Here is a 13,630-nt window from a genome sequence, read left to right as displayed (position 1 = left end):
ACAATGTTACCAGCTGTAAACATGTTGATGTATCTGCTGAAATAGCCCATAAAACCCAAAGTACACTGTTGGCAACCTCCCAATGGCTCAACATTAGGCTGGCCACAATAAATATTTGAGAGAAATAGGCCTTTTGTGTACATAGTCTTAGATCTTTGAGTTCAGCTCATGAAAAATGGGAGCAAAAACAAAAGTGTTGCGTTTATATTTTTGTTCAGTGTACATTTCAAGCAGGCAAGGTGTGTCAGCAAAAGGGAACTTGTTATTCAAATCAACCTGTCTGAAAGGGACACCAATGGAATGCATCCATACTTATGAACTAGAATGACTGAATGATCGTTGGCTTCCACAACAACGTCCAACAGTCAGCGCAGCTACTTTATTTTCTTTGTTGGATCATTATCAGCCAATCTCGACCTGACCTTTTGGTCTTTTCTCTTCTTTGTCTCTTTTTCATTTTCTGTTTCATCAAGTTTTCTCTTCTGTGTTGTCTCCTCCTCGAGCGGCCACATTATGATGCTTCACAGGGGCTTCATGTGTGGTCACTGGCGAGCCGCAATGCAATACTGTGGGCAGGTAGTGCTCATGTCCAGCTCTGTATGCAAATGAACACGGAGCCTCATTCACCTTAATAAGACTTAAAAAAAACATCATACAAAAAAACTTTGATGGAGACTCACAGCACAGAGAGGGGGAGAGGTGCTGCGCAGGCGCACAGAGGCAGGGAGCTGGCGAGGACGGACTGAAGTGATGACGTAAAACTTTGTTTGATAATGAAGCCTGACGCCTGTCTTCATCAGTGAAATATATGAAGTACACAGCATATGGACATATGCATGTGGAAAGTTTATACTTTATAGTAGCCTGCCTGTGCGCGGAAATACGGACAGATCGCGACGTTATTGAGCCAGGTAGAAAGACAGATCTGTGTCATATCTCCTCCTCCCTGCGCCGCATAATAACTGATAGAACCTCCGGTTCATTTCATTCACAGCCTGTGGACGTGGTTGCTTTTTAAAGATGATTGTTCGCGGAAATACGGGGACAGATCGCGACCCTATTTAGTCAGGGGCAGAGTATGAGAACCACACACAGATCGGTGTCATCACTTCGCTGCATGATTATAAACTGCTCACTGCTGGATCACATTGTTATAAACTCTGATAAACTGATACTAGATCACACTCTGGATCATCACTCTCTCGCCGCGCTGTGTCTCCCTCTCGTCGGTTCCGGATTGTCTCGTATTAAAAACTTTAAAGCAGTCTCCTTACTGAAGAAAAATAGAATGCCACCCGCCAGAGTGGCTCGTGAGAGTGACTGAGTCACCCGGCACAATTCTACCCGCATTTGGCGTTTTGGCGGGTGTTAATGTCAAGACCGGGACTTTACACTGATTAGCAGCCTGACCACCGTACCCAAACATATCTTGCAGTTCTAAAGAGGAGGAACGAGCAAGAGAGCGAGAGAAGAGAAAGAGTGACAAAGGATATCAAAGGCGGGATATGAAGTTTAGTTACTGTAAGTCATAGGACACTGGATACCACACTTCATCTTTGTAAGTATTTATTTCCAATCATTTAACTATTTAATAGAAAATATAGCGTAAAATGATCAGTGTGCTCGACTGAAAGAAGCACACTCGTGTAGACCTTCTCTTGTTCATAAATCATTCCAGCGGTTATTTTGTTTCATCATAATGGTTGTTCAATGACGAACACTTTATTCCACAAGTGTACCCAAACAACCAAATACAATTAACAGCTATGTATATACAAAGTTGAATTCCGTTCCCAGCTTGAATGAGGAAGTACAAACTCAAGGTGCGTCACTCCCAGTGCATTAGTGACTCCTATAAAAAAAATGATATCATTAGCATTAGCAGCTGTCGAGTGTAGAACCAGTGTTCACCTGAATCTTGTGATGTAATTAGCAATTATAGCTGGCTGTATTAACACATGCAGTAAATTAAAAAGAGTTTTCAGGTTGTACAATAAAATAATTTCACCTACATGTACATGTTGGGTCCGGTGTTTGTGAATTACAGCTTTTTAACTTCCCATCAAATTGTACAGTACTATAGTGTTAGTTTCTGACTGAGTTGCAATAATGTTTGAATTATCTACCTAAATACATAGGTAGTTGTGAAAATAATGACATAAAAAACCTTTAATCTTATTCTGTGTAAAGTTTGGGCTGTTTTTATAAACTTTAAAATGGCACCAAATGTTGTGTAATATAATTTTTTTACCATGAATTATTTTTCACAGTTACTCTGAGGCAAAGAAATGGATATCTTGGATATCTCCCAAGAGCTACAGCTGTCAGACCCCCCAATAAGAGAAACACATCCTTTAATACAGTGTATAATTGACAACAACCTCGAAGAGCTAAGGGAATCACTAAAGGACAACAGCATTAATGAATGTTACCCATGCACAATTGCAATGACTATGTAACCCCACTGATTGCTGCTGTTGTAAACCACAAGAGAGACATCTGTACTTTCCTTTTGCAGCAGGGGGCAAACCCAAACAGTTCCTCCCCAAAAGACCTTTCACCTTTGCATTATGTCTCACTATCCAAAGCACCACCTCTTTTTGTGGAGAAACTACTTGAAGCAAAAGCTGATCCAAATGTAGAGGATCTATGGCAATTTACACCACTGCATACTGCTGTCATCAATGACCAGGAAGATGTCTTCAAAGCGCTCATTTCTGCTGGTGCACTGGTAACATTGTCACCCCTCTCTGATCCTGAATGTGTCACTCATGATGAAAAAATATCTCAGATGGTTCGTAATCTTGCAACAAAAGGGGATGAGTTATGCTCCAAAGTGAGTTATTTCCTGGATGTCTGGCTTGCTATACGAAGGAATCAACCTGAAAAAGCCTTTGACAGTCACATGCAGTGGGAGAATCCTCAGACCCACCTGATCATATTTGAAACCCTTATTACTGTAACTGGGCCAATTGAAGAAAAGTATGGCCAGAGATGTATCAAGTGGCTGAAGGACACAGGCAATGTGGACACCTATATTGCAGGTGTGATCAGTCGTTTCCCAAACATTTCAAAGCATTGTGTTCCCCAGGCAATTGTTAGTTTGTATAAAGTTTTGTGTACTGTTGAAGAGATACCAAATGAGCAAGCATGTGCCCTGATCCCACTTCTACTGAAACAGCTGAGCCCAGGAAAGAAACCTGATGTATGTGAAGATGTTATACGAACACTTTATTTGATAACACAGAAAACAGAAGACAAAAATGGCTGGGATCCTGCCTTAAACGAGAAGTTATGCAAAACCATTGTTCATTTTGGGCAGGACGTACACTCCACTGAAATAAGAGTCTTCACATACGGCATATTTGGAAACTTGCTCTCATTTGAAAATGCAGTGAACTTCATTAAGTCAGCAGGGATAACTTCAGTGCCTGATGACATACTGACATCTGCTGAAATTAATATGCTAAAAGATCTTAAAGAAGTGCTCAGGCGACTGAAAAATCATCTCAGCAAACCAAACTCAGAATGTGAAGAGTATAAAGCATCACCTGGACCCAAGAAAAAGAAGAAAAAGAAGAAGAAGAAAAAGGAAAAGCAAGGAGACCCAACTGATGATGAAGGTTGCACTGCTACAACTGAAGTAACAGCAGCTAAGCCATTACAGTTCAACACCTCTGCAACATCAGTAAAACGTAAATGGCTTCAAGTCAGCAAGAGGTGGAGAGAAAAATTAGAGAAGCTCTTTAGCACTGATAAAAGTAAAGTAACCAGAATCGGGAGCATGATTTATGTGAACACAGAAGAATTGCGCATAGCAAAGGGAAGTGATGGTACTGAAGTCTTTCTGGGGCTGAGAGATGATGGCACTGAAGTTGCTATTAAGAAAATGACTAAAAGCAACTATCAGGTGCTGAAGAATGAGGAAGGATTTCTACGACTTCCAGAGCTTGATCATCAATCTATCGTAAGATACGTTGACTCTGCTGAGGATGATAACTTTGGATATCTTGGTCTTCAACTTTGTGAATACACCCTGGAAGAATACATCAACACCAATAAAGCTGATGATCTGCAGGTGAAGAAACTCGTCTATCAGGTGCTCGAGAGTTTAAGGGTGCTTCATTGTCAAAGACCTCCAATTCTCCACCGGGATCTCAAACCACCCAACGTTCTGATTGGTAAGACTAGTTAAATATATCTTGAGATAATGAATGATATTCAGGTAAAGCCTACAATTTACAGATTTATAATTTTTTTAAAAGTTTTCCATTTGATTTTTCCCGCAGATGTTAATGGGAGGGCAAGACTAGCTGATTTTGGCATCAGTAGACGGTTGCCCAAAGGCCAAACAACTCACCGCACAGGAACTGCTGGAACAAAGTGCTGGAAGGCCAAGGAGACCTTAACAGAAGAAGAAGCTGACGTACCATACAAGTCCAACACTGATATACAGGTAAGTTTTGTTACACAAACTTAATTGATGACTTCTTTAAAAATCATTTCCTTGATTGCATCAATTGTTAATCCTTAAGGTGGCAGGGATGCTGATTTATTATATCCTTTCTGGGGGACACCATCCTTTCGGCGACAAATCTTATCAATGTGAGAACAACATTTCTGAAGGGAGGTACGATTTGAAACATGTTCGAGATGTGGTGGCAAAAGATCTCATTGAGAGGATGATCAATGAAGAACCAAAGGAGAGACCTAAAGTTGAAGAATGCTTGAGTCATCCTTTCTTTTGCACCCCAGATAGGTAAGGAAGAAATGTTGATGGATTGATCTGCATTTTCTACTGGATGGCATTGCCAGTGCTTTGGTTGGTCTACAATTTTGGTCCAGAGTTTAATATCTCTACATTTATTGGATGAAATTGAAAAAGGGGAATATATACAGTACCAGGACACACCTTCTCATTCAATGGTTTTTCTGTAATTTTTATTATTTTCATTGTGAATTAAAACTGACAACATCAAACCGATGAAATAACACAATTGGAATTATGAGGTAAACAAAGTTTAAACAAAGCAAAATATTTTTTATATTTTACATTCTTCAAAGTAGCCACCTTTTGCTTTGATGGCAGCTTTGCACACTATTGGCATTCTCTCAGTCAGCTTCATTAAGTAGTCACCTGGAGAGGTTTTCAATTAACAGGTGTGCCTTGTCAAAAGTTGATTGTGGAATTTCAGTCAATCCGGAATTTCAGTCACTCCAGAAAATCTCAAGAACTTTGAATGTGTCATCAAGTGCAGTCGCACAAATCATCAAATGCTATGAGGAAACTGGCTCTCATGAGGACCACCCCAGGAAAGGAAGACCAAGAGTGCTGCTGCAGAAGGTAAGTTCATTAGAGTTACCTCAGATAGCAGCCTCAGATATCTCTAAATTAACGGCACCTCAGATTAGAGTGCAAATAAATTCTTCACAGAGTTCAAGTAGCAGACACATCTCAACATCAACTGTTCGGAGGAGACTGTGTGAATCAGGCCTTCGAGGTCGAAATACTGCAAACAAAACCACTTCTGAGGCAGACCAACAAGAAACACAAGGACTGGACAATAGACCAGTGGAAATCTGTACTTTGGTCTGATGATGGTCCAAATTTGAGATTTTTGGTTCCAAACGCCGTGTCTTTGCGTGACACGCAGAGAAGGTGAACGGATGGTATCTGCATGTGTGGTTCCCTCTGTGAAGCATGGAGGAGGTGTAGGGCTGCTTTGCCGGTGACAATGTCGGCGATTTATTCAAAGTTGAATGCACACTTAACCGGCATGGCTACCACAGCATTCTGCAGCGACATGCCATCCCATCTGGTTTGTGCTTAATATAAAACATATTTGCTCTGTTAACACTTCTTTTGTTTACCACATAATTCTATATGTGTTATTTCATAGTTGTGATGTCTTCAGTGTCTACAATGTAGAAAATAAAAAAATAATAAAAGAAAAACCATTGAAATTAAGGTCAAATATTATCTGCTTTTATTTGGCTTATAAACAATTGATAGGCAGGCAAGGGCATAGAATTGGGTAGGAAGATTACTGAATTGTCCCAACAATAATTTAGTCCAAAAATTTATATATGATAATGTATCAACGATCTAACATGATGTTATGTTGCACTTCTGTCACTTCTATCTGTCACTGTTAACAAGGACTCCCGTGTATAGTTCACAGGAGCTGAGTGCACCAGCTGGGCGTAAGAAAATATCTTATCTTTTACGTCCAACTTAGATATGACCGAATTTTTTATTGGAATTTATACCGAATGCAGCAACTCTGACCCCGGTCTTACAGTAGCTGCGCCCTGTCTCATGATGCGTGTCCACGTGAACACACGAAAAGCGGTGACTGTTACCAAGCAACCCACGTCTCCACTCACTAACTTAATGGATAACAAAACAAAAAAAATCAATTTTACAGATAGTGAAATGAGGAAACATACAAAGTAAATAATCAAGCATGCCGTTGTCCGATGTACATGCTGCAGCTGAGGGGAGAGCTCTGCAATTAATTCAGACAGGACTTGTCTGTCAAAACAAAACCTTTCGATCAACTTACTGTGCTTTTACGGATCACTCTCTCTTGTTTGATGCCCTTTTATTTATCCTGTAAAACAACAAGATGCGCTGCCATTGTGTTTCTGTTTTACCATGGATTTAAGTCTGACTTTGTAAACTTACGCGTGCTCCATCCATGGTGTAAAAGATGCACCCGTGTGCAACATAAACAGGGCTTAAGTTTTACTGGTGCATAGGGTGTAATTTAAGGTCTGTTGTAACTTTCAGCTCTAAGTCGGACGTAACGTTGCACCCAGAAGTACGCCCAGCTGGTGCACTCTGCTTCAATAAGTTCACTAAACTGAAATTTATACAGCGGAACAACATGTCTCATGCTCAAATTACTTCGGGCTTTTAAACAGATTGTACCGATAAAAAAACGGCAATTACCGGATAACAGAAACTCTGCTCTGGATGACTGAGCACTTTTTATCTCTAAGGCGTCCAACGTCTCCAATATTTACTTGTAAATACTAAACACAAATTAGAGCTGAGGATGATGGCAATGTCATCAGTTTTGCAGGTATTTGATTAGAAACCAAAGTAATGGAGAAACAAAAAATTTGACTTGATAAGAAGTCACTGGGTCATTGAGCCGCTACGATCTACCCTTTGGTAACTGTGGTCCTCTTTACACATTTTCATGGCAATCCATCAGAAAGTTGTTGACATATTTCAGGCTGAACTAAAGTGGTGGACCAACCAATGGAGACACTGACATTACCATCCATAGAGTTTTGAGCATGGCTGGGGAAAATCATATGATTTACCAGAAGATCATCTGATAACGAAAGTTTTGTGTTCTCTTCTCCTGTCAACATACTTTGGTAGCAACTCTTTATAACTGTTTTTCATACAGGCTAACTGATATGAAAAGGCAAGTCCTGTTTGGATATTGTTTTGGTATTTGATGACTTTGCATTGATGAGACAGGTTCATTTTGTTATTTTGTTAAACACACACCATAAACTTACAATTTCATTTTTCAGGAGAGTAGAGTATTTAAGAAAGATTGGAAACAAGGAGGAAGTGGCAAAGTTTCAAAATGCTGACGCAGAATTCATTTCTTCGTTGGAAAAATGCGCTGGAGTTGGATCCTTCAAACTGTGGAAAAATCAGGTGAACGCAACGTATCCCACTAGTTTGTATTTCTGAATTTCACTTCATCATGATGTATAATTATAACTTATTATTGTGTTATAGTTTCCACCAGAGTTGGTCCAGATGTTGGATGGTAAGAAGAAAGCCTACCCTGAAAACATTCTGGGACTACTGCGCTTCATGCGAAACCTCCTTGAGCACTAGTAAGTTATTTAATGTTTTTAACTACTGTTTTAATGATTTCTTGGTACGAGTTTAATCATCTCTCCAGTTTGTAAATACTGGCATATTGTAATTAACTCATACGCATCACACAAACCGCCTCCAATATAATTGGCCTCCCCATCCGCAACCTCTCAGATCTTAACAGCAAAGCCATCACACACAGAACACATCATTGCACATGACCCCGGACACCCCCTCAATTCATCTTCACACTGCTTCCATCAGGTCGCAGATACAAGACGTTGGCCTGTAAAAGGGCACGCTATGGCAGGAGTTTTGTTCCCTCCGCCACAGCATCATTAAAGAACACCACCCGGTAACTGACGGGAGGGAAAGCAATGTTATGTGTTATGTGTTATGTTATGTTCTTTTTGTACGTGGTTTCTATGTGTCCAATAAAACAATAAAAGCAACAAAGAACAAAAACAATACAAATTTTAATCTAATCTATACTTTCTAACTGACTTTCTAATACAGTTTTAATTCTCTATTTTCAGTGAAGAGGAGGCCGCCAAATTTGATCTGATGTCGATGTTTCCTGATCTTTTTGGAAGCGTTTATATATTTGCCGAGAACCAAGGCTGGAATTTGAAGCCATCTCTTCGGAAAATGTTTACAACAGAAGAGTTACCGAGAGCAAACATCGCCACCACAGCTGCAGTGCCACCATCAAACTCCAACGAACATCTCAATGTCCCAATTTAAGAATCTCAAAGAATTTCTACTGAGCCAACTGTAAAGTGACACCAGGCTCATGGCCTCAGTCTTTTGCTTTAGCAGGGACAGTAATTAGATGTAAATGAGGGATGCTGCCACTGAGTTGATTTAAATGAACTGCTTCTAAATGCAAAAGCTGTTGCTGGGTGGTTTTAAATCAGCAGAGCAAATCCTACATTTGCCTTTTGCTGTGGACATACAAGTGCACTGTTGCAAAAATATATATTTGAAAGCCTCTTGATATTGGAGGCCTGACTCTTTCAAATGATGAATAACTAGTGTGTATTTTTTCTGATTGAAACATACAAGCAATGTTCATATAGAGAGTGGTAATATTAACTAATGTAAGGAGGCCATTGTAAATCATTTCTGACCTCCTCCTGTGCCTTTAAAAACACTTTGTGGGCAGAAAGGTGTAACAAGTCCTGTTGCAAGACACTTGTGAAATGCAGCATCACACCTTTTAATGAATAGAAACAAGTCCAGCCAAATAGTTGGTAGTGGAAAAAGAGAGAAGCATTTTGGATTTATGTCTCATATCATTTGTTGCCTGGAGCAACACAAAGGTTTCTTGATGAAAGAGTTATTTTACTTTTTTTAATTTTTGCATTTAATCTTCATATTTCTATATATTTTACATGTTAAAGACATTTACATTGTTTGTACAATATATCATATGTTGTTCTTTTTTTAAGTAAACCACAACAAAGAGGCACATTTTATCTGGTTAAGAGTTCCTCTGTGCAAGCTCAGGCACATCTCTTGCCTCACCGCCAGTTTGGGAATGTGATTGGCTTGCAGCCCATCATGTGTGGGTACCCCATAGGCTAATATGTATGTGTTGATACTTTTGTTTCCTTCATACTCATCTTACTTAATGTTCTTTGTTGTGTTTAATGATGGCGCTGATGAAAGCCATAAGCCAAAACATGTTTGTGACAATAAAGTTGGTCTTTATTCTTCCAGAGTTGATGGAACTTTTTAAATATCAGATATCATTCTGTTCTCTAAACTCTGCCTTTACATATATAACAATGTTCAGTTTCCATTGTTACTGACACAAGAGTATAAATGACCCTAACTCTTTATTTTGGGGATTGCAGTTTCTAGTGGTGGTGAACTGGACTGTGTAATTTTATAAGATCTTTACTCCAAGTAAAAAATATTCAAAACACCTTTAAAAACAAAATGTACTCCATTACAACACCTCCACCCACTATGGTCATATAACAGCCCTTTGCTTTTTCCATAAAGGGAATGTCTTGAGAGCACAAACCTTTAATTATTGTAACTGAGACCCCGGCCTTTAGACTGTAGTTATTACGTGAAAATGTTACTGTAGGTGATATAGACTATATTGTGTACAGTGAAAATAAAGATTGTAGTTTTAGGAGGTGAAATATTTAGCCAATGCTTTTTCAAACAAACACATGAATAGAAACTCCCCATTCAGTGTAGTTCAGAGTGCTATAAGTGGAAATTAGGGTATTGTCAGGGAAATAAAACCTACTTAGAAGTTTAAGAAATGATCACAGTATTAGGACATACTTTAACTTTTCTTTTTGGGCTCTTTACTAAAAGCAGAGAAATATAATTTGAAAAGATGACGTAATTTGTTTGTCTGAAAACAAAGGGAACAGAGGGTTTATGTAAATATATCCACTCAAATTGAGAGGCTTTTCTGTTCTTTGAAAATAGTAAATGTGTTTGCCAAATTGGCAAAATAATTTTATAGATGCCAGACCCGGAATAAAATGGCAGCAGTTCAAGCAGCATCTTAGTTTTGTCACCTCCAACCCTTTTTGGAGCATTGTTTGTTAGATATCGGAGATATTGTTGATGGTTAGTTGTAACGTCACTACCATTTTCTGAATTGTATATCTTGTTTTTTGAAGTTTCACCTTTTGTTGTACTTGATTATTACACTTTAATGTGAATTTGATTTGTGGATCTCTTAAGTTTCATTTTGTGCTCCTTCCCCACTAGTTTGGGCTGTAACAGCCAGTAATGCCACAGCCCACTTTTGGGCAAAGTACCACGGCAGACTTATTCAAAGTTGGACTGAATGAGTCAGTGGTTAAACGAAAGGGGGGAGAACTTATTCATCATTCTTAGACAAGATGAAATGTGTTTATGTTGCATAACGTACCGTCACAAACATGAAGCCTGACATTATTTCACGGACTGATGTTTCCCAGAGGTCATAATAAAAATCTATATTTTTGTTCAATATGACAATGTGCTGTTTGTGGCCTTCAGTGCTTGACGAACCAGAATGAGAACTTCTCTTGGTTCACCCTGCATGTAGCCTGAGAGACAAAACTGGGGGGAAAAACTTCCTATTTTCTCGTAAAACCTTAAAAGCAATGTAATACCTTTATCAATTCCTTTTTACTCAGATCGCATTGGAACATAGTTTATGGGCAGTTACAAATAAGGAATTTACACAGTCAGACAACCAGTCCAGCACACCCACGTCTTGCCCAACCTGTACCTTTCCAGAGAAGGAGCAAGAGATAGAGACAGAGAGACAGAGGCAGAATGATGGGCAGAAATACTGAAAAAGACAGCAGATGAAGTTGAGATACTGTAAGTCACACTACAGCTACAGATATCACACTTCGTCTTTGTAAGTATATATTCTTATGTAATCATTTAACACTTAAATTTAAAACATATTGTAAAATGATCAGTTTTCTCAACTGAAAGAAGCACACTTGCGTTGACCTACTCTTATATACATACTCGTTTTGATGGTTAATTGACGTCACCAGGAGGAGGAGCAAGAGAGAGACATGTTCCTGTCGGTGATATAGACTATATTGTGTACAGTAAAAAACTGTTTGTAGTTTCCCAAGTTTAGAGTGCTATAAGTGGATATTAGGGTACTGTCAGTGAAATAAAAACTACTTAAAAGTTTAAATAATTATCACAGTTGTTGGGACATAATTTAACTTTCAGTTAGTCTCCTCACAGCAGAAGTCAATAGACTCAGGTAAATATAATTTGATAAGACGACATCATTTGTTTGTCTGAAAACAAAAGGAGGGTTTATATAAATATCTCCACTCAAGTTAAGAGGCTTTTCTGTTCTTCAAAAATACTGAATGTTAACTTACAAGCTCCAAATGGTATTGCAACTAATAAATGTAATTGAATATGCAAACCACATGCCGGTTATTTTGTAAGAGTATAAAAGTTTAAAAGTATAATAGCGTTTTGTACATGAACCCATCATTAGGATTATAAAGCTGGCAACATCAGTGACAATCATAAACGTCATAAATAACAGATGTAGCCAACATGACGTCACCCATTGGTTTGTTGACTGAATTTTTAAATCCTCAAGTTTGGCATATTAATCCACAAAATATAATGTTGCCATCCTTCATGATGTCATCTACAATTCGCCCCAGCTTGCAGTTTAACACAATGACCATTTCCATTTTGATATTTAGATAGCAACAACCTTCTGAAATTTGAATTGGATTTCTCGATCTCTTAAATTTCATTTTGTGCTCCTACCACTTGAGACAAGGTTGTAACAGCCAGTAATGCCACAGCCCGCTTTAGGGCAAAGTGCCACTGCAGAATTATTCAAAGTTGGACTGGATGAGTCAATAGTTAAATGTTAAAGTTAAATGAAAGGGAGGAGAACTCATTCCTCATTCTAAGACAAGATGAAACGTGTTAATGTTTAATAAAACCTTAAATGCAAGGTTTCGTTTATCATCTCCGGTTTACTCAGATTGCATCAAACATAGTTTATGGGCAGTCCCAAATAAGGAATTTACACTGAGTCAACCTGTCCACCACACCCAAATCTTGCGTGTATTTCTACAGGGGAGGAGCAAAAGAGAGAAGATAAAGAGTGACAAAGGAAAAAAGATAGCATTTGAAGTTGAGATACTGTAAGTCATACTATATACTATGAACATACTGGATACCACAGTTTGACTTTGTAAGTATATTCTTATCTAATCATTTAACACTTAAATTTAACAAGTTTGCTTGAATAAGAGAAGCACACTCATGTAGACCTACTCCTGTTCATAATTGTTTTGATGGTTAATTGATGTCACTATAACGGTTGTTTAATTATGAACGCAAAACTTCACAATCTAAATGAGCAGAAATTATTTACAGCTATGTACAGTATATACAACTTTATAATGTTCTGCTTGAGTTAGAAGGTACAAACTCATGGTGCGTCGCTGTCAATCCAACTTCTGAGCAACTTCTATCTAAAAAAGTGATGTCATTAGCAATTGTAGCTAGCTGTATTAACACATGCAGTAAATTAAAAACAGTTTTCAGGTTGTACAATAAAATAATTTCACCTACATGTACATGTTGGGTCCGGTGTTTGTGAATTACAGCTTTTTAACTTCCCATCAAATTGTACCTAAATACATAGGTAGTTGTGGAAATAATGACATAAAAAACCTTTATTCTTATTCTGTGTAAAGTTTTGGCTGTTTTTATAAACTTTAAAATGGCAACAAATGTTGTGTAATATAATTTTTTTACCATGAATTATTTTTCACAGTTACTCTGAGGCAAAGAAATGGATATCTTGGACATCTTCCAAGAGCTACAGCTGTCAGACCCCCCAATAAGAGAAACACATCCTTTAATACAGTGTATAATTGACAACAACCCCAAAGAGCTAAGGGAATCACTAAAGGACAACAGCATTAATGAATGTTACCCATGCACAAAGTGCAATGACTATGTAACCCCACTGATTGCTGCTGTTGTAAACCACAAGAGAGACATCTGTACTTTCCTTTTGCAGCAGGGGGCAAACCCAAATATTGCTTCTATAAAAGGCTTTACACCTTTGCATTATGTCTCACTATCCAAAGCACCACCTCTTTTTGTGGAGAAACTACTTGAAGCAAAAGCTGATCTAAATGTAAGCGATCAATGGCAATTTACACCGCTGCATACTGCTGTCATCAATGACCAGGAAGATGTCTTCAAAGCGCTCATTTCTGCTGGTGCACTGGTAACATTGTC

At 38.4% G+C, this 13,630-nt stretch overlaps 1 protein-coding gene across 2 annotated transcripts; it reads left to right on the top strand.

Moving 5' to 3' along the window:
* The first annotated feature begins 832 nt into the window (after positions 1-832).
* Positions 833-9,566, top strand: LOC138600872 (uncharacterized). 2 transcript variants are annotated; one of them, XM_069672400.1, is made up of 7 exons: positions 833-1,521; positions 2,271-4,181; positions 4,290-4,456; positions 4,536-4,759; positions 7,555-7,684; positions 7,769-7,869; positions 8,389-9,566. In XM_069672400.1, exons 2-7 carry the CDS (start codon positions 2,426-2,428, stop codon positions 8,594-8,596), a joined length of 2,586 nt encoding a protein of 861 aa, XP_069528501.1. In that variant the 5' UTR covers positions 833-1,521; positions 2,271-2,425; the 3' UTR covers positions 8,597-9,566. The 2 variants fall into 2 exon arrangements, with proteins under 2 accessions (XP_069528501.1, XP_069528500.1); XM_069672399.1 differs by having other exon boundaries at positions 833-1,558.
* The last annotated feature ends 4,064 nt before the right edge of the window (positions 9,567-13,630 follow it).

The sequence above is a fragment of the Semicossyphus pulcher genome, unplaced genomic scaffold (assembly GCF_022749685.1).
Source record: "Semicossyphus pulcher isolate SPU_LCO1_2020_fin unplaced genomic scaffold, fSemPul1.0.p SCAF_21, whole genome shotgun sequence".
NCBI lineage: Eukaryota > Metazoa > Chordata > Actinopteri > Labriformes > Labridae > Semicossyphus > Semicossyphus pulcher.
The sequence above is the reverse complement of the archived record's forward strand: the minus strand, read 5'-3'. Positions and strand labels throughout refer to the sequence as shown.

What these genes read in the sequence shown, in the direction of transcription:
- LOC138600872 (XM_069672400.1), top strand. Translation starts at nt 2,426, where the DNA reads ATGTTACCCATGCACAATTGCAATGACTATGTAACCCCACTGATTGCT. An exon ending in ACCACCCAACGTTCTGATTG is followed by an intron (nt 4,182 to 4,289) that starts GTAAGACTAGTT and finishes TTTTTCCCGCAG; the next exon opens with ATGTTAATGGGAGGGCAAGA. An exon ending in TCAAACTGTGGAAAAATCAG is followed by an intron (nt 7,685 to 7,768) that starts GTGAACGCAACG and finishes ATTGTGTTATAG; the next exon opens with TTTCCACCAGAGTTGGTCCA.